The sequence below is a fragment of the Molothrus ater genome, chromosome 3 (genome assembly GCF_012460135.2).
Source record: "Molothrus ater isolate BHLD 08-10-18 breed brown headed cowbird chromosome 3, BPBGC_Mater_1.1, whole genome shotgun sequence".
Lineage (NCBI taxonomy): Eukaryota > Metazoa > Chordata > Aves > Passeriformes > Icteridae > Molothrus > Molothrus ater.
In genome coordinates this window covers 46718964-46732246 of record NC_050480.2, presented here as the reverse complement: position 1 = coordinate 46732246, position 13283 = coordinate 46718964, and the positions used below count along the sequence as shown (strand labels likewise).

Genomic DNA, 13283 nt, shown 5'->3' with positions numbered 1-13283 from the left:
TTTTACTGTAGTGCAACAACTGTGACCCAAAGTAAATGTGTCTGTTTATGAAAACTTCTGCAATTTGAATAAAATGTAGCAGAAGCTAGGTGTCATTTCAGTACCTAGTGAACATTTGTGACTCAAAAGCCTAGGCTGGATCTCAGTATGGTCTGTAACACTGTTCAAAAATAGTTTGGCATGGTTTTTCCTTTTAAAGAACCTCTGGAAGACAAAATGCAATGTGTGAATGAATGAATGAGTAGGCAGGATCTGCAGGAGAAGTCAGTTCTGCTTGCCAGAGGTGTGGAGCATTCCATCTTTTTGATGTTGTTTTTTGGTTTTGGTTTTTTGGTTTTTTTTCCTCTGCTATTATTTGGGAAACCTAGGCAACCAGATTTGAGTGCTTCTAATTTTTTGGTACCTGAAGAAATTGTGAGGAGTTAAACATCATGTTCCAGCTGGAGTTAGGTTTCAAGACTTTGTGAGGCAAATTCAATCTTTTTTAAAATACCTTGTTATTGCTACTTCTTTATAATTTCCAGGGTGATATAAAAGTATTCATAGTCTGTGAAAATGATCACAGTTTAGGAATTGCTAGTTTAATGGATGAATGAATGGCTGTACAGAAATTAAAAATATTCTTTAGTTTATTTAATTAAATACATTTTTATAGAAGGTGGTTATTACTTTGAGCGGTAATATCTGCTTTTGTGATTATATTTAATAGTAAACCTACCTTCAGTGAAACAAACTCATTAGATTGCATGAATTTGTGTTATCTGCTACTTAGGTTCTTTATACATTTAAAAAACTGTGGTTTGAAACTGAAGTTTTGCTAACTTCATTGTTTCTAAATTAGGTCTTCTTGTGCTTTTTGCTTTACAAATAGTAACCAGTGTTAGAAATTAGAAGCTGAGCTAATGGTTCTGCATCATACTTTAGGGGTAAAGTGACATACAGTCCAGCTTTTGACAAATATCTGTTTGCTAGTGGTGTGCTTATTTCTGATTTGGTTTCATTTGATGGTTCGTACTATGGTGAACACTGGACCCAATCCTAATTGTAATAAGCATATGCAGGGCTCCATATTGCACTTGTCTGAAATCCTCTTCATGCTACTTTTTTTACAGTGGTTAAGATGAATAAGCACAGAAATATTTGTTCCTGCCTTTGGGTAGTTAGTCTTGTAGGTTTTTAAGATTACAGTTAAATTTTGCATGGCCATTTATTGCATTGTATGGCTTTCTCATATTTGCTTGTCTGTAGTTAGCTTGTGCTGTTTTCAAAAATACAGCACTTTCTGTCTTAAGGCAGAGTTTTTCTTGTGAGCAAATTGGAAAAGCAGTCTGTAGCAGTGTTTGTTTCAGTTTTTTCCCAAAAGAGTACCAACTTGCTTCTTAATCTGATGTTGCCATGTGAAGGATAATAAAGTAGATAAAATGGGACTTTATGTATTGCAGCTTTACTGGTACACCAGAAGGCCAGGATGGAGCGACTTCAACGAGAACTTGAGGTTCAAAAGAAAAAGTTGGATAAACTAAAATCAGAGGTCAATGAAATGGAGAATAATCTAACACGAAGGCGCCTGAAAAGATCGAATTCTGTTTCCCAAATTCCATCAGTAAGTTGAAACATCTGTAGGGTAATAAACTTAAGCCACAAGTGTGGTCTGTCACAATAAATTGAAGGAAGACTTGTTCGTATAGTGACAATATACTAGGGACAGGCAGTATAGTTAGAATTAAGCTGGTGGACAGTGGAGTTTAGAGTAAGGGCTAAAAATGTGTCATTTAACCACAACCTTGCAGCTTGCTAATTGCTTTGTGAAGAATTGCTTTTACAGGCAGTCACTAAAGGTTTCACGTGATAGTCCTTACAAGTTAATACTCATACTGTTATCACACCAAGTACTTTTGGTCTTGGTGCATATACTGAGCTCACAGAAACCAATTAATGCACCAGCTTTCAGTGCTAGATGATATCCATTGATCTGGTGGACCAGACCACTGGCTGTGCCCTGACTGAAGATTGGAGTTGTTCAGTCTGCTGTGAAGTCTGATCAGAGACAACTATTCAGTAGGTCTGGAAGCTTTCTCTAAGATTATGCTTGAAGGTGAAGAAAGGTGGTCATTAGGGAAGATTCTTTTATCTTCATGTCTGAAATAATTAAATGTTGTCTACCTATGCATGAATGATAACTGTTCATAAACTGGGAAAATTAGTCTAACAGGCAGATTTATTTTTTCAGCTGGAAGAAATGCAACAGTTAAGAAGTTGTAACAGACAGCTGCAGATAGACATAGATTGCCTAACCAAAGAGATTGATCTTTTTCAAGCAAGAGGTACAGTATGTCTTAGTACATCAGTAACTGTAAATGTTGATTTTTTTTTTCACTGTCTACATGTTTCAAAAAAGTCCATGTCATAAATGATGGATATACACACTTTTTGGTAAATCATCACATTAGTTTGAATGAAACCATGGTGGTAACTGTCTTTAAAGCCTCTTGATTTTGTTGCCCTATGATTTTCCTAATTCCACAGTCATTCCTATTTCATACAAATCTGATTATCTGTGTATCAAAGAAAGAAAGTTTTTTGAATGATACATCAATACATATGTGTTCATCTCTCTCTTTTGTCTTCCACCTCTGCCTGTATTTAGCCTCTCAAGTTAGAAAATATAAAATGTAGTTGTAACTTCCAGTGGGCTCACTGCTTTCCTTGTCTGCAGGGACACAGCCTTTGGTCATGGGGGTGAAATGATGAGACAGCTGAGCCAGTTCAAGAACTGCCAGAAAGAAGCCTCTCTCTTCCTGCTTCTCTCTCTTGCCACTTACTGAGCTCTGGCTCTGTATTAGTTTTTAGACCCTTTGCAGAGCTGATTCTGTTAACAAGCCAAGCTAAAACTTGCATTGCTGGAAAAGCTTGCTATAGCTGATGTGAGGGAGAGGCACAGGAAGGGAGAACTGAGATAGTGAGAGGGAAGGAATTGATGCTTCCCACTTCCAGAAGCAGTGAGCTGTTAGATCAGCTGGGACATGAGTTCCACACATGAACACAAAAGTTCTGCTTCAGTCAGTCTACCTGCAGTTCAGGAGAAGGCAGACAGGTGTGCTGAATGTAATGCTACACTGAAAACCTGACCTTAAATAGAGTGAGTAGCGGGTGATTATTTTTTTGCTGGTTACAGTAAATTGCATTTAGAGCTTTCTCTTGAGTTTTAATTCTAAGCATGTATAATACACTGCATAGTAGGTAAGATATCTCTGAGTATAGTTGCAATTTAGAAAAAGTCAGATGTGATTTACTAATAAAATGATCTTAAAGAGTAACAGAAAAAGATACCTTTAAAGGCATTTAGTTTGCTGGAGCTTGTCTCTGACTTTACTTTATATTACATATTTTGGGCAATAAGTTTGTTAAAGTGTATTGTTGAAATCACTAATATCTCACTTAGGTCTGTCTTTACACCTTGATATAAAAGGTGATAAGTGAATAATAGTATTGTTACAGAATTACTACCAGAAAAAACTGATATGCCTCCCTACTCAAGTTTATTTTTTTAAACTGCTGCACTTTTTTTTTTTATTTTTAGGACCACATTTTAATCCCAGCGCTATTCATAATTTTTACGATAATATTGGATTTCTTGGTCCCGTGCCACCAAAACCCAAAGGTATTGTATTGATAAAATTTGGATTTGATACAAATACCTGGTTTGTATCTAATACCAAGTTCTAATTTACAAATCTTGCTTAAGTGTTGAATTTGAAATAGATTACTTCAAAAGCATACAAACCTTGCATTTTATTTGTATTGGCAGTAAGTATGCTTCTGTTTGCTCTTGTTTCCTCTCTACTCATACGTTCAGGAAAGAGAAGTATATTAAATAGGTTATGTTAAAGATGAATAATATATTGCAAGGCAGTTTATGTAATGGAGGCATCCATCTTTCTCTAAAAATGAGCATGACGTACATTGCTTAGGGGCCAGTGAAACTCACTTAGATGACTTCACCATTATCCATAGCGAAGAGTAGATTTACTTACATGTGGTAACAACTCAGGTTGGTTACCTCACTGGAATTTATGGTTACTGCAGAATTTCTATTAACAAGGTACATGAAAGCCTTTTCTGACTATTGGTAAATATAGTTCTAGGTAGTTGAACAGGAAAGCAATGCAGAGCAGTAGGGAGTCAGTATTGCTGAGTATTAGCCACTCTTAAGAATTCTGTTTATCATTAGTGTGCACATTACTTGCTTTTTCTGCTCTCAGGGTGTCAAACAAAGCAGAACAATTACTTCTTGTGTTTTACATAAAGCAGAGAATGAATTCAGCTTGCTTGGAGCATCATGACACTATGACTTTAGGCAGACCATCTCCCAAAACATGGAGATAATCCACAGGTGTTTCTGTGCAGTCTTTCTGTCCTGGAAGTTCTCCACATAATATAGATGAGTGTGGTTAATTGTCCTTGGAGTGTGCAGTAACTGTTGTTACAGAATCTCATCTTGGAGATTTCTGACAGTTCTGCATTGTAAAATGGTCTAGATAAATTGAACTTTTTGTCCTGCAGATCTTTTGCAACACTTCCAAACTGATACTGTTTTTCATACTTTATGAAGCACTTTTTATCCTTCCACTGCCTGAGTTGGTAGTGAAAATTCTGAGTAAAGTTAAATCCAAACACATTCCTATTAGACACATTTTACAACTGAACCATGAAGAGCTTATAAGTTCTGTCAATTATGTAGTTCCTTTTATAATAAATAAAAACTAACCCAAATCAAAGAAGAAAAATTAATTTTCTTTACTAGTTATCGATATTTTTATTGGCTTGTCTTTTAGGTACTCACAAATTTAAGTGTTTCATTCAATCTGTCTTGAAAATACAAAATTGACCCTGATTGGTTTATAAAGCTCTAAAGTCCCTCTATCAATTATCTTTCTTTTCTTCTTTTTTTTTTTTTAAAGTATCACTGCTGTATCTTAGTTCTTCATTAACTTTCATTTTAATTTCATTTTAAGCTTCAGTTTAGCTATCATGTAACTAAAACAGAATTTGACTTAAAACAGAATTACTGCTGTTCACAAAAGAAGAAAAATAATTCTTGCAACTGTGATCAGTAGTGTTGTACTTATGGAGATCTTACTGTCATTTTGCAGCAATTGCCATTGCTGATGAGATGTTTTCCAGATGAAATAATGGGCTGAAAGGATTTCACAGTTGCCTAAACTGGGGAACCCTTAACTTGAGAAGTCACTCATCTCTCTTTTCATCCTTTTCATTCCTTTTCTCTCTTCTTCTTTTCTCTTTTAAAATATTTGACGATTACTGTGTAACACATCATGAAAAAAGATGTGTTGGTATTGCTGGGATGATTACTCTGTAGCATGACAGAGCCAGGCAATGGTTTTTCTTTAGTACATCTGCCTGCTGAGCTGGCTTGAAGAACTGCTACCTTCTTTCTAGAATCAAAAAGTTTGACATGTCAAAGGGTTACAAAGCACGTACTTCTTGTCGTAATGAATTTTAGATCACTTCATAGGCCACTTCTAAATCTTGTCCATGTTTCCTGTGCTGATTAATTTGCAAATTTTATTTCCTTTTTATGCAGAGGTTTGAACTGAGGGAAGAAAGGGAAGAAGGCAGAGTTAAGGGATGGGAAACTTGATTTTTGTAGTTTTACCTTGAGCTTTTTGGCTTACCTACAATCAAGCTGTAGTCAAGAGGGTGGTAAAAAGCTGCTTCTGTCACTTTTAATAACTGTGCTGTTCTCGGAGGAACAAGATTGTTCTCAGTTACTGAAAAAAAAAATCTCAAAATTCTTTCCATGCTGTTTTCAGTTAGTAACTGCTTATCTTATCTCTTCCATGTCACAGATCAGAGGTCCATTGTGAAAACACCAAAGACTGTTCCAGACACAGATGAAGATGAGGGAGCTCAGTGGAGTTGTACCGCCTGTACTTTTTTAAACCATCCAGCCTTAAATCGCTGTGAACAGTGTGAAATGCCCAGGCATTTCTGAGCCAACAGGCCCATTACCTTCCCTAAAACCATAGCAAACGTACAAGGAATTGTCCAGGCATTGGGGGGCAAAAAAAGCATTGATGCATAGGGTTTTGTAAAATGGAAGGTGTGACGAGATGGTGTTTTGCTATTGTTAAATGTCAGCCCACAGAGCAAGCAATACCTCAGAGCTGTGTCACAGGCAGCTGACGCTGATCGGCTGAAGGGCAATCTGCTGAGAGACTCGCCAGCTGCCTGAACCATGTACAGTATTACCAGGAACACACACCGTGTTCAGTGCCTGGGTGTCGCCCATCCTCTTCTCTGCCCCAATGTCACTACTGAATTTTGACAGGGGAAAGGAATAGAGTGCTAGTGTTTTTGTTTTCAGAGCTTTCAGTGAAACACTACATGCACAAAGGAAATCTTAAAAGGAACAAGGTTTAAATATTTAAACTGTTTGCTGCCACATAGTGCCTTTGATAAAGGGAAGAACTTCACAAATCAGTGGTACTCTTTGCCTTGTCTTCCCTGAAAACATCTCTGTGAAGCCAGAAATCATTACAATCACATCTAAAGATGAAAAGGAAAAACTGCATGCGTTGTCTGTACAATACACACAGTGAAATACCCCAAAGCTTTTCCTACTGTACATAGCTCTAGAGCCTGCTTTAAGTGATTTCTTTTCCTCACCTTTATTATTTTCTTGTACTTCTGTATGTATAGTGTAATAGTCTTTTTGTTAACTTTCTTTTTTTCCCTTTAAGTGATTAAGCACGATCATGTCCCTTTTTTTAAGCTTTTATCTGAGAGAAGCAATGCCTTAAAATAAGAGCATTAGTAAAAACTATGCACAAAATAGCTTTCCTCTGCTCGTTCTGTACATTGCTCTTGTAAATGCTGATGATCTGTGAAGACCTGCAGATGCAGCGTGGTAAAAGTGCAGGAAAAGTTGGAAGAGTTACGCATATAGTTCACTCTGTACACTGAGTTTTACGGTGGGTGACACAAAGGGAGCATTTTGTCTGGTGTGAGGAAATTTTATACTAGGAAACTTTCAACCCACCAACAGATCAGCATCCGAGTTACGCTTGCTTCATCTGCTGGGTGTCTTGCAGACTCCTGAAGAGAGATTCATTGGGGAAGTACATAAAGTGCCAAAATCAACAGCAGCAGCATCGTACAGCTTTGTTCAAGGACTTTAAATGCTTTCCTGTTTTGGCAGCCAGTTTCTAAACCTGACTTTGTGGTGAAGTCTCATATTTATAGAAAACAAGGATAGCAATATTTAGGACAACTGAAATAAAGGCTGGAAAAGAGAAATCAAACAGACTTGAACACTGAAGCAACCTCAAGCATCTCTTTTATTTTGATGATCTATTTTTTTAAGGAAAGTACTCACATGATCGGGGATGTATGTAACCGAGATCAAGAAAATGGAATTCCAGTACAATATGCATGAAAGACGGCACACAAAGAATTATGTAGCAGCAGCACTTAGTGTGAGGCTGGAGGGAGTGCTAACCATGTAGCAAGAGACAAAGTAGACTGTCACCCACTGTAAACATCCGCCAGTGGACACTTTATTAGGAGTTTTACAAGTGATCTATGTGAATGCACAGAGGCCTTTGTTTTGAAGGCTTTGCAATTTTTTTATGTGGGAAGAAAATGTCAATCCCAGGTAATTAGGCAGTAGACCCAAAGCAATTGCATTCAATGCATTTTGTTTATAAAATGAGGCCTTATTTTTCAGCTTCATCTGCAGTTCTATGTGAAGATTGACAAATCAGTTTTTACCTGTTTATTAATAAAACCTAATTTGGATATCTTGAGTTGATGGTTTTGTGATTTAGCTGGGTAAACTGCCTTTGTAACAGATAAGTTATTTATAAAAATTAAAAAAAAATATATTCTAATGTTTTCTTTTGTGATTTGTTTGCTTTTTCCATGCTGTGGAGCACAGAATACTCAACGGAACAATAAGCATTAACGGTATTAAAAGTAGGCTGATTTCTTATGACCAGAGTTTTTATTTAAGCCTTTTTTTTGTTGAACCTTGTCTCTCCTGCCATGCGTTACTCTGTTTCATTCCAATTCAGTGAGCATAAGGAATGTATTTCATAAAGTTGCACTGAGGAGATTGTTTCCTGACCAAAGACCCACTCATTTATTCATAAAGCAATAAGCTAGACACAGGCCCTTTTTACTTCCTGCTTCTGGGGTTTATGATTTTTAAAATGTTTTTCTAAATCAAAATGGTCAACTGCTTTGTGGTGACAGATGACAAACCAATGTTGATATAAACACAGTTTAAGGATGAATATAGTTAAACTGTAGCTTGGTGCTATGGATATAAATGCTGTGAGATGTGGAGTGTTCCTTGACATGTCTTTCCCACATGGACCCTGTCGAAGCAGATATTTGTTATGTGGAGTTGAGCTTTCCTGAGACATACTGATGCTGTATAAGAGGCCTTCAGGAGACATCTATAAACTGATTTAGCAAAAAAAAAATTAGCTACAGATCCAGGAAAAAAATCCTTAATGCATATTGTTCAACTAGTGTACCGCAATCTGTAATATAAGAAGTAGTGGTTGGAGTGAGGGGGCAACTGAATTTTTAAAGGAAATGCCAATCAGTTGAGGGCTGGAAAGACCATATTTGGAGAAATAGGTGAGATGTAATCCTGCTCATTCTATAAAATGCATAATTGATCTTTTCCCTGAATTTGAGTGTTTATTTTCTGAAGGGAAAAAAAATACTTACATCCTTGCTCCAGCTAGGTGTGCAGAGCCATCTGCTCAACATGAGTTTGTATTGGACAGCCTTTTCAGTAACTGATCCTGAAACAGTAGGGTAACAGTAGGGTAAGAGAAATGATGTCTCCAGTGTCTATTCCAGACTTTTACCTTCCCCTTCAAGAGTTTTATGTTCTTTGTGTACTCCAGGTCGCTCATATCATCAGATAGTGGCATATCAGTGTAGTGTGTCATTATGGGTTGGGTTTGAAGGATGAACTAGAACTAGATTTCACCGCTGGATTTTTTTTCCTGGTGGAACATAAAAAAATTAATACTTGCAGCAAGGTTAAATTTTGTGTTTTGACATCAGTACTTTATCTTGGATGCTGATTTATGAGTTTTACTTTCCTGTACTGTCTTTGTCAGGGATCTCTGTAAAAAAAAGCACATACAGCAGGAAGGAGTACCCTTCTTTGCTTTTAGAGATGGTCCTGTTTATTTTTTGTAAATGCTTAAGATTATCACATGGTCAAGTTTCAAAATTGGGATAACTTTAGAAATGTAGCAACTAAACAGAGCTAGCACCTTGCCACTTTCTAAATATATTAGAAAAATTTTTGTCTTGTGCAGTCTCCAATCAGTAGAGCTATTCTGTTGTCCAGGAGTGTGGCCAGGTGTGGCACCTGTGAAATTTAGTTTAATTGTGAGATTCAATATCTTCAGTCTCAAGCTAATTATAGATTGGCTTTAAAACTGTGTGGTCAGTATTCATGCCTGTCTATTTGCTTTATTTATGTGAATTTAATCCGTTTTGTGGTCTTAAAGTGTCTACCTTCAGCGTGTTTTGTAGATGACTGGGGGAAAAGTGTCCTTATCAGTACTATATTCCTTCAGTCAAATTCCTCTCACTTCAATGTATATTGGAGCTTGGACAGAAATTAAAGGAAGACTTGATTAAAGATGTAGAAGAGATATTAGAGAAAAAGTCATCTATTGAAATCTACTATTTACTCTTTTTCAATACTCCTTTGGTATTCTAAAATGGAAGTATTGCTACAAAGCAGGGACAGAAGCTTTTCAGTATAGTTAACAGAATATGTAGTGCAGCTTGTGAATGTGCAGTAGTTATTACTTATGTTTAATTCTAACTTTAGCAAAAAAAATTTGATGTTTTATCTCATATTTGTTAAAAATACCCTGATAAGTCGAACAGCAAATACAAATTAAACTTTAGATTACTTTAATTGGCACAGAGTGGAATAATTACAGTGCATTCCTTTTTCAAGCCTGACTGCTTGAATAGCTCTTTTATTGCTAATTTTGAGGAACAGTCTTTGATTTTATGTAGTCCAGAATGCCTTGTGAGATTCATATTTTGTGTAAACTACTTTAAAAGTACAGAGAGAGAACAGGAAGAGTTATATGAAGTGTTTGGGAGCTTCAGGCTCTATAACAAGCTTAAGTGCTATAGGAGCAATTGGGAGTAGTGGTGAACATTGAAAATTATATGATCAGACTCAATTTTGACTTTTTGTTATGATTCTTTAGTTTTAATTTGTTTTTTCCTTTGAGCAGTTCTGTATGGATGGCATCTACAGTAGAACTCAAACAGTACTGCCTTCAGAGGCAGCACTGAGTAAAAGTCTCAGAAATTCTTGCTTCAGTCAAGACTTCACACATGTTAATTTCCAGCAGTGCATATAATTGTGCTTTCATCACAAATGCAAATATTTTTTTATATTTGATCAAAATATAACAATCTTCAGCCAGTGCAGTGCTGCTGCAGGCATTAGTTTAGCTGATTATTCTTCCCAGTGTCCTGTTCTCTTCATTGATTTGATTTGCAGATACCCATGTCTACTTACAGAGGACATTGAGCCAAAATGATTGATTATCTACAGGGGTTCAAACTGCCTATGATTTGCAAGTTCATTTAAAATAATAAAACCCTATCATATCACATGTGAGTGCAGATTTTAAAGGTGAAAAGTAATATTTCAATTCAGGTACTACTAGAGCATTCGAAGTTGCTTTAAAAACCAGTTCCACTTTCAAGGGTGTGCATTATTACAGCTTTGAGTTCTGTGACAGTGCTTTTTTTCACACCATTTACAGGAGTGTGGTGCCAAAATAATTTTGATGTAGCTGATGTGGTAACAAATGGAGATGCTGCATGTTAAGCATTTTAATGTGCTTTTAGTATTAATAGATATCAGCAGACCTTACAGTTTATAAAGCCTATAAACTTTACCTAAATTCTGGTTCCCCTTGCAAGTGATTGAAGGTCCAAGGCTAAAGAATGTGGTGTTGGAAACATCAAGGAAATGGACTGAGGAATGCTGTGCCCTTGGTTCTCCATATACAGAAGCAGGTGGTGTCGCTTTCCCTGCACCCAGCTGTAACATGCAAAATAAAATGTGGCAAGCAGAAGGCCTCAGAGCTGGATAGGGTTTGTTGGAGTCAGGAACTTGGGACATTACGTGAGAGATATGCTGATGTCACCACTGTGCATCTGCTGACAGGACAGCCATGTCTCCATTGTGTACTGAGGTCTTGCCCTGGCCACGTTTCATTATGTGCCAAGGAAGAATTCACAAGATTTTCCTGAGGAAAGGACAGTTGGAAGTGAGTCCCTGGAGTTCCTCATCTGTCTGGTACACAGCGCTTACCCACAAAAGTGAAGAGGTGCCTGCTTGTAAAAGAGGTTATTCAGCCTCCATGGTTTTGGAGGTTGGACACTGATTCCTTAAAAGAGGCACCTTGTACTCTTGGAAGAACAGCCCGTGCATCATTAATTCTGGGTTAGCTTTGTACCATTGTACTGCAACAGTAAACCTGTAAAAGTGGTGTTTCCTAACTCGGGCAGTAAATCTAGAAGCAAGTTTGAAAGAGGTTAACAAGTATTGATAGCTCTTCTGAGGTGACAGGAGACATGATTCAGAGGGGAGAATGAATGTGTGTTTGTAATGAAAACTTGATTACAAAAGTTACCGTCCCAAAAACTTTATTTAAAGAATTTGTTTTATAGCGGTTTTATGTTGACCTAAGATTACAAGCAAAGCAATGTTTGCACATACATAATGTCTCTCATCAGCTGATATAAAAAAAAAATACTTCATTTACAATCTACTTATTCATGGTAGCAGCTCTTTACTTCATAGTTAGCTGTAAACGGTGAGTTGAGGGCCTTCTTTTCATTGTCATTTTGGCTTTTTTATTTATTTTTAATATTTGCTATTTCATAGTACCCTGTGTAGAACAAAATTGGATGTAGGATGGATGGATGGATGGATGGATGGATGGATGGATGGATGGATGGATGGATGGATGGATTTATTTTTTTACAGAATCTTTTTGCAGCTTTGCTCTGGTTTGTACTTGCTTTGTGTCTTACTTTGTTGTCACAGAGAGCTACTGTTGCTCCATCTGGGGAGCTGCTGTTCTGAGGGAGGATATGTTTGGGTGCATTGTGTCCCATCCTCTGCTCTGGGGCTGGTGCTGACTGTGAGCCTCTGGACAGTAGTGAAAAAGCATGAAATACCATTTAGGCTTTAAAAGGCATTTGGCCAAAGGTATTGGAGAATCTTAGAATGGTTTGGGTCAGAAGGGACCTTAAAGCTCATCTAGTTCCAACTCCTCTGCCATGAGCAGGGACAACTTCAACTAGACCAGGATGCTCAAAGCACAATCCAGCCTGGCCCTTGGTTTGTCCATCTCAGCAATATTGCTCTGTCACTGGCTCAGCTTCTAAAAGATGCTCTGTTCTTGTGCCTTGTCAGTGTGCAGATTGTGACCCCAGGATTTTGCTATTCACTGTGCCTTCAACTCTGCCTCTGTCTTTTCAGTTTTCCTTTTCTCCATCTCTAATTAGAACTTGAACAACCACTCAGCCCAAGTTTCCTATGTTTTGTTGCAACTGTCCAGTAGCTGCAGTGCAAATTTGGGTTAGAAGTAGGATTTATCTTCTGGTTTTTTTCATGACCCTTTTTCTTCCCTCTGTGTTTTGGGGCCAGAAATAAAATTTAAACATAACCTGAGGAAAGAATATACTGTTTTCTGACAGAGATACCTGACATAATTATGAAAAGATTGTCATGTGGCATCTTTTCTGCCAGCAAGAAAAACTTTGGTATCCAATGTCTGTAGTTCATATTTGCTGTCACAGAGAGGATATTGGAGGCTGTCACTGGACACTCAGCTTGAAATTTGATGGCTTGTGGTTTGATGCCCTGTCACAGACTTGTTTGGTGGCCTGGAGAAAGTTGTGCAGGGCTTTGTCTGTCTGATCCACAGCAGCAGTCTGGCCTCTTGCAGTGTTTGTTGTGCAGTTCTGCTTCAACTGAGGAAGCATTTGGAGGTGCACACATCTTTTCTACTATGCATGTTCCTGAGTATTGAGGTTATGAAGAAGTGAGGCCGTTCAGTAGAAAATCTTGCTGTGTCACCCCAACTGAGCTGCTGCTGCTGCTGGGCTTAGGGGGGTAGGGGGGAAAGGCAGCGTGATGCTGGGCTTTGGGAGCTCTTCATAATCCTTGGCACAGCTGC

General features: G+C 37.6%; 1 protein-coding gene across 3 annotated transcripts in view; it reads left to right on the top strand.

The window, feature by feature from the left end:
* Positions 1–7913, top strand: part of TAB2 (TGF-beta activated kinase 1 (MAP3K7) binding protein 2) — a 61317-nt gene extending 53404 nt beyond the window's left edge. For all 3 annotated transcript variants that reach the window (XM_036380457.2, XM_054514346.1, XM_036380456.2), the window contains exons 4-7: positions 1443–1603; positions 2231–2324; positions 3581–3661; positions 5871–7913. In XM_036380457.2, the coding sequence (XP_036236350.1) occupies positions 1443–1603; positions 2231–2324; positions 3581–3661; positions 5871–6016 (482 nt within the window). In that variant the 3' untranslated portion in view covers positions 6017–7913. The remainder of the gene's footprint in view (positions 1–1442; positions 1604–2230; positions 2325–3580; positions 3662–5870) is intronic.
* Positions 7914–13283: the final 5370 nt, after the last annotated feature.